Source organism: Bactrocera dorsalis, chromosome 2, assembly GCF_023373825.1.
Source record: "Bactrocera dorsalis isolate Fly_Bdor chromosome 2, ASM2337382v1, whole genome shotgun sequence".
Classification (NCBI taxonomy): Eukaryota; Metazoa; Arthropoda; class Insecta; order Diptera; family Tephritidae; genus Bactrocera; species Bactrocera dorsalis.
In genome coordinates, this window is record NC_064304.1 from 55,019,270 (window position 1) to 55,038,934 (window position 19,665).

Below are 19,665 nucleotides of genomic sequence, written 5' to 3' on the forward strand. Positions count from 1 at the left end.
AAGGGCTGTGAAATACATATGTCAGACCAAAACCCATGTATATTTGCGTGCAATGTCACGCAAAAATAAAATTGCAACCCTGTTGTAGTTGCCATTTTACACAAAGACATATTACGTCGTTAAATTGTTGAGAAAGGTAAATTTTAATTAGATTTTATAATTTCTATTTAAATTATAAAGTTTTGTTACAGTTTTTTTTGTTAAATGTGTATGCAGAAGGTGCGCCAATTCACAATAGCCATGCACAATAGTCATTTACAATAAATTGACTAAATCAGTCGCTCATATATCACTAGATTCTGCAATGGGTGCTCTCGTGCCCTTGTATATTTCGGTGTAGTATTTTTGCAATCTGCAATCTTGCAAGAGCAAGAGAATACCCCTAATGTATAATTTGAAAAAAAATCAATTTTCCGAAAATTCTAGAGTGGCATCACAAAATGAAATAATTTAAGAATATATTGATTGGTCTCAATGGAGAACAATCAATTGTCACTATTAATGTATTTAAGAAATTTGCTGATTGTCAATTGATAGATTGCAAATAAGTATATACATTATGGAAAAGTGTTCACATATTCAATTTTAGACTGAAAAATCTTCTTTATAGTTTTTTTATAGTTAATAAAGAAAAAAGAATCACTCGAAAGTACAGACAAAGAAAACGCTGTGAAACGCTGAAAAATCCTTCACTTTTGGTTTTTAAGGTGTGGCAAAACTGGTTTTCCTCGTAATTATAAACACTAAAGGCCTAACTATAATATGCATAAGCTGCCGTATGTTACTGTCAAAAAATGAACGAAAAGCCTGTCAAATGCATAACGAATGGAGAGTAGACTTTTGAATGACTATAATGTGCTTAAATGCATAAGAAGAAAGTGTCAAAAACAACTTGTGTTTTGGTTTTGTTTAGTTTGCATTTTGCAAAAATGAACAGAATATTAAAATATTTAAAAACAATTAAAATGCTTACTTCTGTTTTAGAAGGAATACGCATATTGACAGAAATTAGTGAAATTAAAAAATAGAGTTCGGTCATGTTCAGTGAGGGAAATAAACAGGAAGAGAAAGTAGGATAGTTTTTTTATACGATTCCTAGAAATGAAGAGGACTGATCATATAGATTTTTTTATATACACCCGATTGAAAGAAAAGGCATATTGTTTGTCGTAAAAACATTTCCTTTTTCAATATTTTCCATTAAATTTTGTATAAAACATTCGTCGTTCTCCATCTTCAAATTCAAAACGATGTATCTGTTGACAAAAAGAGAAAACAGCTGATTCCGTACGGAACATGCGATCAGTTTCGCATTTTGCTTAAGCAAATGACGTTTGACAAAACTTAACGAAACTTGATGTTAAGCACATTATAGTTGCAACATACAATTTGTGTGTATCCGGACAGTTGCTTACGCTGGCTTAAGCTAGCTTATTCACATTATAGTTAGGCCTTAAACTTTTCAGCCATAAATTTGATTAGTGATTTTTAAATTACTAAATTTAGCTGAAAAATTACAAAATAAATGTGAAATGTGGGCTTATTTCAATGCTTGGAGTTTATATTTAAATATAGAGTAAAAAACGTGAAAAAAATTAGTGAAACATAGAGAAATACCATATGTTCTTAGTGTAAATTTTTGAACTCTGTAACGCGAATATTTTAAAAAAATATCAGTTATTTTTATAATTTTTTTTGGATATTCCTCCTCTGGAGGAGCTCCCCTATCCGCACATACCCCATTTATGCGGAAATGCGGTTTTTTTACCCTCCGCCAAAGTAATCGGAATCGTGCCGCAATATTATTTTCATATTCCTCCTTTGGAGAAGCTCCCCTATCCGTGCATAGCCCATTTATAACGAAATTCTCTTTTTTACCCGACCGCCAAAGTAATCGGAATCGTGCCCATAATTTACATACACATTTATGTGCATGCATACATACATACATATGTACATATGTACATATGTATGTATACTAATGCGTAGCGGCCAATCATGGCATTCTGCATTTGAACCGATTCATATTCATCTTTAACTTACCATTGCTTTTGGAAATATTCTCTTCATTTCCATTTTATGTAAATGTTCATAATGTGCAGTTTTTAATATACTAACTTCCGAAGCTTTCAAGCAGGATAAACATAGATCACATTCAGATTTATTACAGGACTTATGACAGGCATATTTAGCACAATCGTTCAGATTTACCGCAATACTTTTATCCGAAGTAATTTTTTCATAATCAAAAAACCTAAAAAGATAGAAATAAACATCTCAACATACGTTCATGCCTATGTATATGTATGTAAATTTTCATATAAACGTTAAGAAAGAAATTACCTTTTATCAATACGAAGAGGTGATCCAACACCAACTAAATTTAAAACATTGTATAAAACTTGTTGGTATAACAATGCATTAGGTTTGAAATGTGCCGATGAAAGATTAGGAGACATGTTAACCTCCATGAGATAAACTTGTAACTTATCATCAACAATTAAATCAAATCGTAGGAGTTCGAAATACTTTCCATTTTTAAAGGGTTGCATTGCTTTTAAAATATTATTTTTTTTGGATAATATGGTCTGACGTATAATTTCTTCAACTTGCACCCAAATTACAGATGGGTCTAAAAATTGATCTCGTACGTATGCATCGAAAGAAGAGCGCATACTTCCCCCAAATCTTTCAAAATATTTGATCAAAGAAGGAACTTCCCACGTTGGTAAATAGTCATTTCCAATGACGTATTTATTAATATTTTCAGCATCAAATGGATAATATTTTTCCGGACAGTAACGGAACAAAATGTCTCCTCCATACATATATACTGTTAATGGTTCAATCGACGTCAGTACAACATAAACTCCTACATCAAATTTGTGTCCATCTACCAAAAAAGGGTTTTGAACATATTCTTGCAAGAAACAGTCAGTCGCGTTCAAGTTTATAGAATTCAAAGGAAGAATTTTAATGGATCTGTGTTTGTTGTTTTTCTCCACAAATATGGAATCGGGATTATCGATTGCAAATTTTAAAAATTCTGCTTGCTGTTCTGGCAAACGAAAAGCTTTAGGCATGAATGGAAATGCAGCAGTGGATAGATCAACCTTGCTTGTAATGAATCCTATACCAGGAAAATGATTAACAATTTGACGTGGTAAAATATTTCTTATCCTTGTTCCCATTTTGAGAAAAGGGTATTCATGTGCCCAGAGTAAATTCCAATTTTCATTATTCATAGAAGTTTGTTTATATCCCATTTGTCCTAATATTTCTATTACATGATGAAGATGTTTATCTGATGGTTTGAAAGGAGGATATATTGCAAATTTGTAATAATTAATTTCTGATGCTTCCGAAGGCTGTACTTCAATAATTTTTCCAGTTTTCCATAATCTGCTATCCGGAATCCCAAATTCTAACAACACAGCAGTAACAATAGTTATTAAAAGAAACACCAAGATTATCCGAACTGGGACATTCTTAGTCGATTTCGGTTCATTCCCAGATTTCATGTCCTAAATGAATTTCTATTTACAACGAAAAATATCACATATTCAAAATAATACCTTGTTTTCTAGCTGCATAGTGTGATTAAATTAACATTGGAAAAACAAAAAACTGCAATAAAAAGAAAAGCTTCCCTTATGCTGGAGTAACACGATCAAGAACTTGCCCATAGACATAGATAAATTGATCAGAATCTCTTTTCTTGCTTTCTCGCTTGTCAGCTGGCAGCGAACCCTGATCTGTTTTCTGAGTTGGCAACAAAACACGATCAGGGTGCTGTCAACCAGCAGTCTGTCAAAAAGGTGGGATGCCAGAAGAGCAGCGCTATAATTACTTGACGAAATTAATATGAAATGAAATTTCATTGAACTGTGCGAACATATTTTGGCAAAATAAATGTTCATGTAAATTAAGTAATGATTTTGCATTTTAGCATTTATATATGTATGCATTTTCAAAGTGTTTAATTTAGTGTTTTGTATAATTTATTAGATACCCAATCTAATATTTTTCAGCAGTGGCATTATTGGCAAATGTTATAAGAAATGCGAGTTTTGACAGCTCTCTCTCGAACCAAAGAGTCTCGTATCAAGTTATCTATGCCATAGATAACTTGATCAGAATCGCTTTTCTTGCTCTTGATCTTTTTTCTGAGCTGCCAACAACAATCAGGGACCCGTCAATCAGCAGTTATACTATGTTCGGACCGATAATGAAAATATGTTTTGGTAAATGTTCAGGAGAGCGGCCATTTCCGAAAACGTGCAGTAATTTTCACGGGATATGTCTTAAAATACTCGTTTTTAATTCTACTTTACGAATATGTATGGCGCGTGTCTTTAAAAACAATATTTCCTTTGTTTTAATAGAAAAACATTGTTTTTCCCGAAATTAAAAATTCTCTTTTGCATTTAAAACGTTTTTAGATGTTAAAAATATATTTTCTATTAATTACATACACGTAATTATTGATGTTGTTTAGTTAATCAATAAGAGAAAATGGTTTTTCTGTTACTTTTATAAAAATATGAAAAACTTTACAATCACTTCACTTCAACGAAAATGGCAAGGTTATGTTCCAAATTACGGCATAACTGTTGTAAATTCGAATGGTCACTATTAATTCATGCACTGATCGTTTTCGAATTATCGATACTCTCGATATTCGAGACTGAACAAGAATTGATAAAAATGAAAAATACTTAATAGAAAAATTTATTCATTATTATTGCAGAAAGAAGAAGAAGTTGGACACAGAAGAATTATGAACGAGGGGGAGTTGGACCGACCAGGGTTATTTCTTTCGAGCGCTCGCTTCAATAATAATGAATTATAAATTTTTCTATTATGTATTTTTCATTTTTATCAATTCTCGTTCAGTCTCGAATATCGATATTTTAATTTCTTTTTATTTTTCCAATTATTATTATTTTTCTATTATATATTTCTTATTTTTACCAATTCTCTCGTCTGAAACTCGAATATTGAGAATATCGATATTTAAATCACTTTTTATTATTTTTCTATTATGGATCTCTCATTTTTATCAATTCTTGTTTAGTCTCGTATATCGAGAGAATCGATATTTCGAACCCGATGACTGCTTATGTCACTAGTGCGCAATTGAATTTCGAACAGTGATGCCATTTATAGCGTGAACATCGTGCAAAATTATAATATTTATTATTGTTTTTATTACAAAAAACAATAAAAATATACAACGCGCCATATATATTAGTGAATCGGAATTAAAAACGAATATTTTAAGACAGATTCCTCAACCCACAAATGTGTTTCAAAATGTTTTCAATGTCGGTCAGAACATAGTATTAGTAAAAAAGGCGGGATGCCAGAAGATCAGCGCTAAAACGAATTGCCAAAATTAGTGCGTTGTTGAAATTTTGTAAATTTAGATGTCAGTAGTTTGTAAAATTATTATATATATGGATGATAATGGCTTACTGGGGAACCGAGCACTCAAAAATTATATGGTTAACGCGTCATTTGAGAACCTCAGAGGTATTGTCGAAAATTCAAAATACCCAAAAGTTATTTTTAAAATGCACAATCTAATATTTTTTAGTAGTGGCATCATTAGCAAATAATATAATAAATGGGAGTTTTGACGGCTCTCTCTCGAATCAAAGAGCCTCGTATTAATTTATCTATTCACACAATATTCACACAACTTGTACATATGCAAGCTTATTTAACAATATTTTAAATTAATTCATTAAGAACTATTAATTTTGAGTAATTTAAATATATCATCGAAATTCGGCTTTGGCTGATTGGTCAAGTTTCACCTATGATTTTTGAGTTTATGGTTGCCGTAATGGATCCATTATTCATCAGCGTTTGGTTTGAAAAATGCTCCTGGAATATTCCAAGGACCAATGGACAACATTTTAGAGGACTGTATTGAAATATTTTGCCATGTCTATATTGACGATACTGTAGTATTTTCAAAAAATTTCAATGAGAATAAAATTCATCTAAATCAGTTGAAAAATCGAAATTGTGTAAAGAAGAAGTAGAGTTTTTAGGTTATGCTGTGGCAAAAAATATTTTTTTTTCGTTTTTTTTTATTGAAACGTAATAAAGTTTTGGTTTTACATTTCACTGAAATTGCAACTAGTGACAAATGTAAATGGATGATGGAGTACAAAGCGGCGGGGCCGATGGATTGCCGGCCGATCTATTCAAACACGGTGCTCTGCCTAATCCACAAAAAGGGCGACCTCACAATCTGCGCCAACTACCGTGGGATAAGCCGTCTCAACATCGCGTATAAGGTTCTATCGAGCGTATTGTGTGGAAGATTAAAGCCCACCGTCAACAAACTGATTGGACCTAAACAGTGTGGCTTTAGACCTCGCAATCAACAACCGACGAGATATACACCATGCGCCAAATTTTGGAAAAAAAACCTGTGAAAGGAGAATCGACACACACCACCTCTTCGTCGATTTCAAAGTTGCTTTCGACAGCATGAAAAGGAGCTGCCTTTATGCCGCAATGTCTGAATTTGGTATCCCCGCAAAACTAATATGGCTATGTAACAGCAAAAGCTCCGTCAAGATCGGGAAGGACCTCTCAGAGCCTTTAAATCCCAAACGAGGTTTCAGACAAGGCGATTCCGTATCGTCCCTCCCTACGACTTCTTCAATCTTTTGCTGGAGAAAATAATTCGAGCTGCAGATCTTAATCGAGCACTTACAATCTTTTATAAGAGTGTACTGCTGCTGGCGTATGCCGATGATATTTATGGTCCATTACGCGTTGGCTACGACGAATATCACATTCGATGAAATAATGAGCTATATGAGATATACGACGACATTGACATAGTTCAGCGAATTAATAAACAGTGGCTACTCTGGTTAGATCATGTTGTCCGAATGGACGAAAATCCCCCAGCTCTGAAAGTATTCGACGCAGTACCCGCCGGGGGAAGCAGAAGAAGTGGAAGACCTCCACTACGTTGGAAGGACCAAGTGGAGAAGGATCTGGCTTCGCTTGGAATATCAAATTGACGCCAAGTAGCGAAAAGAAGAAACGACTGGCACACTGTTGCTAACTCGGCTATAATCGCGTAAGCGGTGTCTACGCCAGTAAAGACAACAAATGTAAACTAGCAAGCAACATTTTTCCCAATTTTTAAAGTAAAACAGTAAAAGTTGTAATGAGAAGTTTTTTTAAAAAAACTAAACCTTGTTTTAAAAACTAAATATTATGATATTTTATTATTTTCTTAGATTTTTATAAGGTCATGAAACGTTGTTCGTTTTAGTTTGCGTCTGCTATTTCTAGTCTCTCCTAGCTGTCGCGCTTCAGCGATTACGTGATTTTGTGAACTTATGTCATGTTTCGATGCCGTTTCCCGAATGACTTCCCAAACCATTTTTATATGAAGATTAAGATGTACCACGGGGCATTTACAATCTTTCGCAGAGCTTTCCTTTGAAATCTTTACACCGCTTCGATGTATGACGGTGCAAAAATGGGTTTCAACGTTTGATTGTAGACTAGGATTTTATTTGATGTTGTTAACGTAGATGTGATTTCTGCCTTTATGCCGATTAACCAGTATACTTTGTTGTATTTTAGATTTAATTCTATATTTTTTTTTTGTATATGCTCCCTCCGCTTCAACTTTACATCCAGCGTCATACCAAGATATTTCGCCGAGGTGGAGTATAGCATTACTTCATTAGAATTGATAAATTAGTATAAGGCCCTTTTCTTCAAGTATGTTCTACTCGTATAGTTTTCTTATGATTACAGCTTCAAGTAATTTGGACCAAATGGTCAACAGTGAGATTGGACAATATAAATATCCATGAGAATGGGACGTATCTGAGATTTAAGCAAGCGTTTGTTATTGACGGACGCTTTCATAATGCTTTTCGCGTTAGATTTTTTAGTACATCAGCAGTCACCAAGTCAGTTTAAATTTTATTGCTGGTTGGATTTCATCTACATATTGCGATCCTTCCAGCGGGAGTAAAGTACCATGGAACATAAAAGATATAAGCTTTTAATTAGTCTCTTTGAAAAAACTTCCGCTTTTTCTTCATTGCTTTTGGTTCAGGATCCGTTTGGCTTTCTGAGGGGTGTATTCGACAGTACTGGTTCCCTAACATTTTTTACAGCTTTTCAAAAGGAATAATCTGTTTGGGTTTAATTTCTCAATATAATTAGAAATTTTTTGATTTTTAATTAACTGTATTTTTGTGACAATCTCAGTTGAATTGTTTAATTCTGTGTCTTATTGAGGAAATCGTGTGACTTGCCATTTTTTATGTAGTTTTCTCTTTCCTTTATGAGATCTATAATATCGGATGAATACGTAGTATATAGTTTTTTTTTTTTGTTTATGAACAGGAGTACTTTTCCAAGCTGATTCTTGAATAGTTTTTGTAAATGTATGAACTTTAACTTCTAAGTTTTTTGAGTTGTTAGTAAGATAAGGTGGTCCGAATTTAAGTCCAATCCATATTTGTCGAGTGATGAAACCCTTGATCAGGTCAGGTAATTTTCTTGTGCCGGAAGGCCAGTAAGTAGGCTTGCCAGTAGATATGAAGTCGCATTCAGTGGCCATGGTAGATTTATATACAGCTGGAACAGTTAAAAAACTATAAGATATCTCTTTTAACAAAAAAAAAAAATTTTACCATAAAAGCCATAACAGTAAGTGGAACAAATCACAAAAAAAAATCATTGTTTAACTAATTTCAATAAATTATAAATATATGAAAAAAATTATGAGAAATTTCGGCCTTCAAAAACTTAGTAGTGTAACAAATTAAACTCGAAATTTCGACAAAAAGGTAGTAATTTTTTTTTTTTTTTACTTTTTATCAATTTGGATTTTGTCTTAGACTCCTTTATGTTCTTCACAGCCTCCCATAGTTGCGTGGTCGATGTCGACTTACATACATCGAGTTACTGTCTCTTTGACATTCACTTACTGTTAGTACACAAATTCCGGTTGATGTCAGTGGACTATGGCGGCCATTCTATTAACTTGACATTCGTTTCCTCAAATAACCTTTAGCAACTTTATTTGTGTTCTTGGGATCGTTGTCCCTCTGGAATGTACAAACAAGCGGAATATCTTTACTGGCATACGGCAGCATGGTTTTCTGGAGTATTTCGACACACGGATCATCACTCATGTTTTCCTTGATCTAATAAATGGGTTCTACACCTTGCCAAAATAAGCATGCCCAAACTATGATACTCCCTCTATGTTTTAGCGTTGTTGTTGTATATTTCGGCTGATAAAATGGGGTTTGGGCGGACGTCTTACATATTGACGCAATCCTTTTCCGCCATATTTAACAATCTTCGAATTGTCCGACCATGAAATGTTCCGCCATTTTGTCGAAGACCAATTAAAATTTCCTTTAGTGAATCGAAGTCTTTGTTCAACATGTGTTCTAGGCAATAACTGCAGTTTTTATGGATCGGGGGCCACCAAGTCATGATCACACAAACGCCGGCTTATAATTTCAATACTTCTAGGTACACTAAAGGCGCCTTTTACCTCTATAGCAGCCGGAAATGGAATCTGCCTTGGGTATCTGACAATGGAATTAATTTCTCTTACATTTGGCTTGCATCCACGTTTTTTATTACTTGAATGATACTTGATAGCATTATAGTAGGGGAGCCCGGAGTGCTAAATTTGCAGTTACTGGAGTGTCATGGAGACTTACTAGATTGTCAAGATAACGTTTAAAAAAAAAGAAAGTCTAGGTGAAGTTTTCCATTTTAGTGGGGAGAAGAGCGGGTAATTATTTTCAAAAATGTAAAAAACAAAACGCATTGTATTTCTGATAGTCGATATATATTAATCTGACAATCAATTCAAGGTTGAAGGCCGTAATTAGAGGTTAAAAAAAAAATAAGTTACTCGAGCGCGTCAGATTTTCTAAGCGAATGTTAATGAACCTCTAAAAAGTGTACCATTTAAATTTCTGACAATTTCGACGTGGACAAAAGTCATTTATTGATTTTAAAACTTGTAAAAAAAAGGTGACCTTGAGATACTCAAGCGCGTCAGATTTTTATGCAGGGGGATGAACTTCATGTCAGAGTCTTCCCAAAAGATAATCTGACAATTATATAGAGGCATGTCGTTAATCTGATGATTTAAAAGTGGAAGAATTCTGTTTGGTTCTTGTTTTTGTTTCAGGATGTAATAAATAAATATATAAATATAGTATAATTTATATATATATATATATATATATATACGTTTATAATATAATATTTATATATTCTCATATATTTTTTAAATAGAATTATTGAAACGTTAATATAATCAGAACATTTTTTTTATTATAAGAATTGAAAGGAATAATTTTTTTCAACATCACAATTTAATACAATATAATAAATAATCTATTACATTAACCCTTTCGCTACAAGTTTTTACTCAGTTGCAAAAAAATCCAATTTTTTGAGTGTTTATTATAGTTGGCCCTAACAACAACAATCAATGCTCGATTTGAAAAAAATATTATCACAAATGTGTTTTTTGGACTGTATCCATATGGATACATACTTCGCTTATGGTAAAGAAAAATGCTTATTATATAATCAGAAGTAAACAATGCTAGTGTGTTTTTTGTAAGTTTTTATTTATTTCAGAAGTTATAAAACTTAAAATTCATTTATTACAATAAAAGCAAATACTGAGAAAGCTTACATACTTAAATTATTACAATATAAAAAGAGGCTAAAAGTTACAAAAATATTTTTTAAAATTAGTTCTAATGAAACCTTTTCTAAAACCCGGTTGCATTGAACAGGTTCTGGAAAAGATTCTATTGGAATTGATTGAAAAAATTTTTTTAACATGCATATAATCTAAAGGAAGTAATAATATCTTACTAATAATACATATATTTCATAAATAATGATATTCTTTGAAGCAATTTCTTGATCCGTTGAGAATGCACAACAAAACATTCAGTGGCGTAACTATAGGGTGGCAAGTCGGCAAAATGCCACGGGCCCCCAGCCCAAAGGGGCCCCCGGTCAGAGGAAATCTCAATTCCCAACATTTATTATTACACAAACACATTACTTAAGTAAAAAAAAGGTTTGTCTTTAATTTATTTGTTACCTTCTTAGTTGCATACACAACTAAAAAAAAATATACCTAGGTATTAAACTTTCAATGCATTAGTAAAAAAAAATTTAACCCAGTTTTAGAAAGAATGGTCAAAATTCAATTACTCGTAATAATTTCGGAAACATGTGTGGACAAACATACCTCAAAAATGTGTATATTGGTTTACATTTATATTCACTGGGCATGTCTCAGGGTGTCTCGCTGAGACTAGGTATACTGCCGGCATTAAAATTAGTGTTGCCGTTTTAGCGCATTTCGCGCTAGATAACGCAATTCTAGACTCTTCAGCGCTTTTTTTCTCAATACAATGCGCTAAAAAATATTTTTCGGAATCTAGTAGAAAATTGTAAAAATTATTGACGATCGTAAATTTAAGCCAATAAGTTAATTGTCAGAGCCGTAAAACGTTAGGAAAATAACGAGCTGGGAATTCCCCAAAGGATTTAGTATTCCCCGACCACAATGTTATTGATGCGTTTTTAAAATTTTGTCTCTTTTTTACATTAAAGTGTTATGTTATGACTGTCTCTGATTTTACTAACAGAGTTCAATTATAATGATACGTCATCAGTTGAAAGTTCTTAAGAAAAATTGCCACACTTTTATGTTGCCTGAACTCGGTTTGCAGAAAATGACTAAAACTGTAAAAAAAGAAACGGCATCTGGTGAAGGCACACCAACCGCACCCGAACGTAATGATGACCAGAAAGATATTCAGTTATTTAATTTAGTTGATTTTGATAAATGTAATAATGGTTAAATAAATTCACATAAAAACACATCTTCTCTTATTGCCATTAAAATTTCACAGCTAAAATTTAGCGCAATTTTGAAATGAGTTTGGTGTATTTTTTTCTTTCTCAAACGGCAACACTGCTTAAAATTTATGTTGGTAATACTTGCTGATGCTTGGGGAATCCCCGATTCGAGTTTGTATATATGAAAAACTCCACTATTGTATAGGGTGATTTTTTAAGAGCTTGATAACTTTTTTAAAAAAAAAAACGCATAAAATTTGCAAAATCTCATCGGTTCTTTATTTGAAACGTTAGATTGGTTCATGACATTTACTTTTTGAAGATAATTTCATTTAAATGTTGACCGCGGCTGCGTCTTAGGTGGTCCATTCGGAAAGTCCAATTTTGGGCAACTTTTTCGAGCATTTCGGCCGGAATAGCCCGAATTTCTTCGGAAATGTTGTCTTCCAAAGCTGGAATAGTTGCTGGCTTATTTCTGTAGACTTTAGACTTGACGTAGCCCCACAAAAAATAGTCTAAAGGCGTTAAATCGCATGATCTTGGTGGCCAACTTACGGGTCCATTTCTTGAGATGAATTGTTGTCCGAAGTTTTCCCTCAAAATGGCCATAGAATCGCGAGCTGTGTGGCATGTAGCGCCATCTTGTTGAAACCACATGTCAACCAAGTTCAGTTCTTCCATTTTTGGCAACAAAAAGTTTGTTAGCATCGAACGATAGCGATCGCCATTCACCGTAACGTTGCGTCCAACAGCATCTTTGAAAAAATACGGTCCAATGATTCCACCAGCGTACAAACCACACCAAACAGTGCATTTTTCGGGATGCATGGGCAGTTCTTGAACGGCTTCTGGTTGCTCTTCACCCCAAATGCGGCAATTTTGCTTATTTACGTAGCCATTCAACCAGAAATGAGCCTCATCGCTGAACAAAATTTGTCGATAAACACATTTCGAACCGAACACTGATTTTGGTAATAAAATTCAATGATTTGCAAGCGTTGCTCGTTAGTAAGTCTATTCATGATGAAATGTCAAAGCATACTGAGCATCTTTCTCTTTGACACCATGTCTGAAATCCCACGTGATCTGTCAAATACTAATGCATGAAAATCCTAACCTCAAAAAAATCACCCGTTATTACGCAAGAACTCACCAAGCAATTAGCAGTTTATTGTCGTAAGAATTGGTTGTTTGTTGCAAGTGAGGATATTGTTACAAAAGTAGTATTAAGTTGTATTTGTATTGCTATATGCATCCCTTATTATGAACAATAGCTGTAGGTATATGGAATAGCATTTGTTTTGTTGTAGACATCAGGCGCCGCGGCTGTCTGCTTGTCGAAACAATAGACATCTGGCGCCGCAGCTGTCTGCTTGTCTGCTTGAACAAATGCTGAGTCTGGCGCCGCGGCTGTCTGCTTGTCTGTATTTGGCGCCGTATAGCATTATGTTCTTGTAATTTCCAGACGCAATATTCTAGAAGGACACGTCGGCATCAGCGAGAAGTGCGTGGCTATATAAGCCGTGGCAGCGCCAACGTAATCAACCAGTGCTAAGAGTAAACTGATATAGTGTAGACGAGTTGTAAAATAAAGAGATTTTGTTGAAGTGAATTAAACAGCTTTTGGTTTTATTTGTCAGAAAATCGTCTGGCACAGCAAATAGCTGAAAATATATCACAAATAACAGAAAATGTAGTGCAAACAGAAAATCGTCTTGCACAGCAAATGACGCAACTAGCTGAAAATACATCACAGTTAGAGTCTCGCCTTACACAACAAATGACTGAAAATAATACGCAGTTAGAAAAGCGTTTGGTACAACAGATTACAGAAAATAATACACAAGTGCAAGAGAAATTTTCAAAATTTGAAGACGAATTAAGCACAATAAAAAATGACGAAGAAAATTTAAGATCAGAATTTCTTCAACTGAGTAATCGTATGCGAGAACTGCAACTGCATGGCCCTGCACCATCAACAAATGATCCAAGATTGAAGGCACCCACATTCGATGGAAGTATTCCATTTCAAATTTTCAAACTTCAGTTTGAAAAGACAGCAATGGCCAATAACTGGAATGCAGCGGACAAAATAGCGTCCTTGTTTGTATCATTGAAAGGACATGCGGCAGAAATCCTTCAGACTATTCCAGACTGTGAACGGGACAACTATGAGGCATTGATGAGTGCGATAGAAAGACGATATGGTAGTGAGCACCGGAAACAAATATACCAGATCGAACTGCAAAATAGGGGTCAGAAGATGAACGAGTCATTGCAAGAGTTCGCAACTGAAATAGAACGACTAGCTCATTTGGCAAATGCAGATTACATTGAGAGGGTAAAAATTCAATGTTTCATAAATGGAATTCGTGATGTGGACACCAAACGCGCCACATATGCATTGCCAAAAATAACGTTTGCTGAAACGGTTTCGCACGACCTCACACAGGAAACAACTTCCCTACTAAGTAAACCAGCACACAAAGTACAAAGGGTTGAAATGGAACAACCGGCGCTGATGGAAGAAATATTGAAGACTCTGAAGACAATTGCTGCACCGCGAGTAAATACAACAGGAAGACGTTTCAATTGTGGAAAAGTGGGTCACTATGCCCGAAATTGCAATATAAAAGTAAACCCATCAAAACGGAAACAACCAACAGATAACGAGGACGGAGCATCCACATCTCACAAGTCGTTAAACTAAAACGGAACAGTTCAAAGGGGCGTGAGCTGGTTCCCACAACTATTTGCCCCGCCATCTCGATATCACAAATAGGTCGCCATGACAACAATCTTACTATCAACGGCATCGTAAATGGACGACTGTCAACGCTTACTTTGGATACTGGTGCCACACATTCAATTATCCGACCGGATGTGGTAAGAGGAACGGTTGAACCATTAGTCGGTTGCAAGCTTCGAACGGCCACCGGGGAGGAAGCAGCTGTCGCGGGAAAAGTGTTTTGCGAAGTGATGATTGGTACCCTGGAAGTTAATCACACCTTCATCGTAGCAGAAATCACGGGTGAAATTATAATGGGAGTAGATTTCATGATTGATCACGGGGTTACTTTGGATTTAAACAAGCAAATGCTGTTTTGCCAGAACATGGAGATGCCTATAAACACCGAATATGTGACCGACGTTGAAAGTAAGAGGGTGATTGTTGATGATAATCAGAGTATTCCACCAAAATCTGAGGCGATTGTTTGGGCTAAAGTGAATGGAGGAGGTGGGACTGAAGAATTGTGGATAGGTAGGAAGAACGCTTGTGAAAACTAGAGAAGACGCCACCATTCCGGTCAGAGTAGTGAATAAATTCAACACGCCTATAAGTCTGAAGAAAGGAGCAGTAATTGGGCAGTGCCAGAATATAAGTGCAATAGCACGATGCGAACGGTCACAACAGAAACAGCATTGTCAAACATCGCATAAATACCGGAGACGCTAAACCAATCCGACAAGCTCCGCGTAGGGTTCCACTAGCAAAACGTGAGGATGCTAACAAAATTATTGAAGACATGCACAAAAACGGTGTAATCGAACCTTCAATAAGTCCATGGAGCTCACCTATCGTCTTAGTTAAAAAGAAAGATGGTAGCACCCGTTTCTGCGTAGATTATAGGAAGTTGAATGATGTCACAAAGAAAGACAGTTATCCTCTACCGAGAATCGACGATACATTAGACACCTTGTCTGGAGCGAAATGGTTTTCTACATTAGATCTACAAAGTGGATATTGGCAATTCGAGATTGATGAACGTGACCGTGAAAAGACCGCTTTCAGTATGGGCGACGGGCTATGGGAATTCTCTGTGATGCCATTTGGGTTATGTAATGCGCCTGCAACGTTCGAGCGACTGATGGAACATGTGTTAAAAGGACTCAACTGGAAGACATGTTTGGTGTATCTTGATGACATTAAAGCAGTCAAAGATTGGCCTCGACCCACCAACATACATGAACTCCGCAGCTTCCTTGGCTTATGCACGTATTACCGCCGTTTTGTACCTGGATTTGCGAACGTGGCTAGAAGTTTACATGATTTAACAAAGAAGAATCGCCCGTTTGTATGGCAGTTGGAACAAGAAAAAGCGTTTGAGCAGCTGAAAGAACTACTTTGTACGGGGCCGATGTTAGCTTATCCAATACCTGGAAAGAAATTTATCCTGGATACAGATGCGAGCGCTTATGGAATTGGAGGTGTCCTGTCTCAGCTCATCGACGGACAAGAAAGAGTAATTGGGTATTACAGCAGAGTGCTCGGGAAACCAGAGAAAAACTACTGTGTGACGCGAAAAGAACTACTAGCTGTGGTGGAATGTGTAAAACATTTCCACAAGTATTTGTATGGACAACGATTCTTGCTGAGGACTGATCATGCAGCATTAAAATGGTTATTATTTAAGAATCCGGAAGGCCAAATTGCACGATGGATCGAAAGATTACAGAATTACGACTTCGAAACGGAACATCGAAAGGGGATTCACCACAAAAATGTGGATGCATTATCACGTCGCCCTTGTCCACTGGAATGTAAACATTGCTCCAAATCAGAAGGAAAAGAAGGTATAATCGACGTGCGATTACTGAATATAGAACCTGAAGATGATTGGACTCCTCACCGCATCATAATCAATCGTACGACCACCAAAGGAGCAAATAAGTAGCGAGAGTCCAACTGCAAAAGCATATTGGGTCCAATGGAACAGCATAAACCTCGTTAATGGATACCTTCATCGTACCTGGGAAAGCGTCCATGATCCCGAAAGTATTGAAAGAATATCACAATGGGCCTAGTGGAGGGCACCTTGGAATTACAAAAACTATAGAGAAGATTAAACAACGGTTCTACTGGATCGATTGTCGAGATTCCATAGCAAAATGGATAAGTAATTGCGTAGAGTGTATGGCAGCTAAAGGTCCTAAAGCCAAAAGTCGCGGTAGGCTAGAACAGTACAACGTGGGATCACCATTTGAACGAGTCGCAATGGATGTTGCAGGTCCGTTCCCAACCAGTACGGCCGGAAACAAATATCTACTGGTTGTCATGGACTATTTCAGTAAATGGCCAGAATTATATGCCTTACCAAACCAGGAAGCGAAGACAGTAGCTGAAGCGTTTGTAGAAAATTGGATAACAAGGTTCGGAGTGCCCGTCGAATTACACTCAGATCAAGGCAGGAATTTCGAATCTTCCATTTTCCAAGAAGTCTGTACATTATTGGGCATCCACAAGACACGGACAACAGCGTTACATCCACAATCAGATGGAATGGTGGAGAGATTCAACCGAACGCTCGAAGAACATCTGCGGAAAATCGTTGATAAAGATCAACGGAATTGGGACAAGTGCATCCAGATGTTCCTGCTGGCGTATCGTTCAGCGAAGCACGAGACAACTGGTTACACGCCAACAAAGATTATTTTCGGATCTGATTTGCGACTCCCTGCTGATTTTAAGTTTGGAACGAATCCTACAGCTGTAAGAAATGATGGAGATTATTGTTCTGCCTTAAAGGAAGAAGTGAATGAATTGCATCTAAGGGTAAGACAGCATACGCATCTGATGAGCAATAAGATGAAGAACCGGTTCGATCAAGCGGCAAATTCAAAAGATTTTGAAGAAGGTGATCTGGTCCTGTTGTACAATCCACTTCGAAAGAAAGGCTTGTCCCCGAAACTGCAGACAGCCTGGGAAGGACCCTATATGGTGATGAAACGACTTAATGACGTGGTATACCGCATACAAAGAAATGGAAAGGCACGATGTAAAATGAAAGTAGTACATTTGGAGAGGCTCGCCCCATTTGGTTCAAGAGGATTTGTGCCTAATCGGGATGATTAGGCTTTAGTGGAGGGCAGTGTTACAAAAGTAGTATTAAGTTGTATTTGTATTGCTATATGCATCCCTTATTATGAACAATAGCTGTAGGTATATGGAATAGCATTTGTTTTGTTGTTGACATCTGGCGCCGCGGCTGTCTGCTTGTCGAAACAATAGACATCTGGCGCCGCAGCTGTCTTTTTGTCTGCTTGAACAAATGCTGAGTCTGGCGCCGCGGCTGTCTGCTTGTCTGCATTTGGCGCCGTATAGCATTGTGTTCTTGTAATTTCCAGACGCAATATTCTAGAAGGACACGTCGGCATCAGCGAGAAGTGCGTGGCTATATAAGCCGTGGCAGCGCCAACGTAATCAACCAGTGCTAAGAGTAAACTGATATAGTGTAGACGAGTTGTAAAATAAAGAGATTTTGTTGAAGTGAATTAAACGGCTTTTGGTTTTATTTGTCAGTCCAGAGATACGAACCTAGTAAAGTGAAACTAGCAAGGAGTAAATTCGCAACAATATATTTAATTAGTTAATTGTGAAAATAGGTTGACAATGTCTACTCGATAAGAATTTTATTCTAATATTTAAAATAATTTATACTATTACAATTATTTTAATTTTTAATCTACCCATAACATTAATCATTTACATCGTCGGTAGGTATCGGTAGTAAAGTTTGAAATCACAAGTTACGAAATTATTATTTAAAATAATGATTCTCATCGCGCATTTCAAAATCAATTCACTATTTTGACATTCGTAACCACCAAAACTATTTCGGTACCTATGTTCATCGTTCTTTCACACTTGATTTGAACTTTGAACAATCGGTGGACTTTCGTTATAAACATTTTTACGGTCGCTTTTTTGGCATTTGTTAGCAATTAAGTAGATTTTTCAATAAATAAAAACTATAGTATTATTACAAACTTTTTGCGGTTTAGTTCTAGAAAGTATCAGAGTGGAAGCGAAAAACGAAAGCGAAAGAAGGAGTCTGAAGAACAAAATAAAAAGTTACCTAAAATAAGTCAGTACTTTAATAATCAAGATAGTATACAAGAAGAATCAAATGAACAGCGCGACGGAAAGGCAGAAAATGATGACATAAGTGTCAATATCGCAGGGCCCGATAACAGTGAGTATTTAGATTCAGAGCAACCACAACCAGGTACGAGCAAATCTTTAAATGAATCATGTTTGGATATAGAAAAATTAAAATCTTTACCGCATGTTACTGCTAAAGATAACTTTAAAGAACTCAATGATCAAGTAAAACGGTTTGTGATCGAAAACGGACACTGTAAACCAAAAGGCCCCTTTTTAAGGGATAGTAACAATAGATCTTTCTTAGATAAATATTATTACACTGTTTCTAAATCTGGCGTAAAGTTAGAACGCACATGGCTGTCCTATTCTCTATTGCTTCAAAAAGCATATTGTGAACCATGTTGGTTATTCGCAAATAGGGCATCTAAAAATATACAAAATATTTGGATGGAAGGCTATGATGATTGGAAACATATTGTGGAAGCCATAGAAAGACATGAGACATCGAAAGAACATTTGCATTCATGTTTTGTACATCGACAGTGGCAGTTACATGGAACACTAGATGAAGAGCAAGAGCCCATTATCAAGAGAGTAACATTTTTTTGGCGCCAGGTACTCACTAGACTCCTTGATGTTACTCTGACACTTTGAACCTGTAATTTAGCTTTTCGTGGCCATAAAGAAATGGTATATGGCAACGATTCTGGTCCAAAAGGAAATTTTTTGAGTATTGTTGAGTTATTAGCCAAATACGATCCTATTTTACAAGAGTTGCTAAGCAAACCTAAGGGCCAGATTAAATACTTAAGTCCAAAAATACAAAATGAGCTCATTGCTGTTCTGGTTCAAAAAGT

General features: G+C 35.8%; 1 protein-coding gene across 4 annotated transcripts in view; it reads right to left on the minus strand.

Annotated features, from left to right (window-relative positions):
* The window catches only part of LOC105221799 (probable tubulin polyglutamylase ttll-15), a 35,160-nt gene extending 26,994 nt beyond the window's left edge, over positions 1 to 8,166 (minus strand). For 2 of the 4 annotated variants that reach the window (XM_049448007.1, XM_049448008.1), the window contains exons 1-3: positions 3,576 to 3,731; positions 2,344 to 3,524; positions 2,044 to 2,254 (exon numbers count right to left, since the gene is read on the minus strand). In XM_049448007.1, coding sequence (XP_049303964.1) covers positions 2,044 to 2,254; positions 2,344 to 3,524; positions 3,576 to 3,593 — 1,410 coding nt within the window. In that variant the 5' untranslated portion in view covers positions 3,594 to 3,731. Of the gene's footprint in view, positions 1 to 2,043; positions 2,255 to 2,343; positions 3,525 to 3,575 lie in introns of those variants that run through there. The other 2 variants (XM_049448006.1, XR_007421633.1) reach the window with 2 other exon arrangements.
* Positions 8,167 to 19,665: the final 11,499 nt, after the last annotated feature.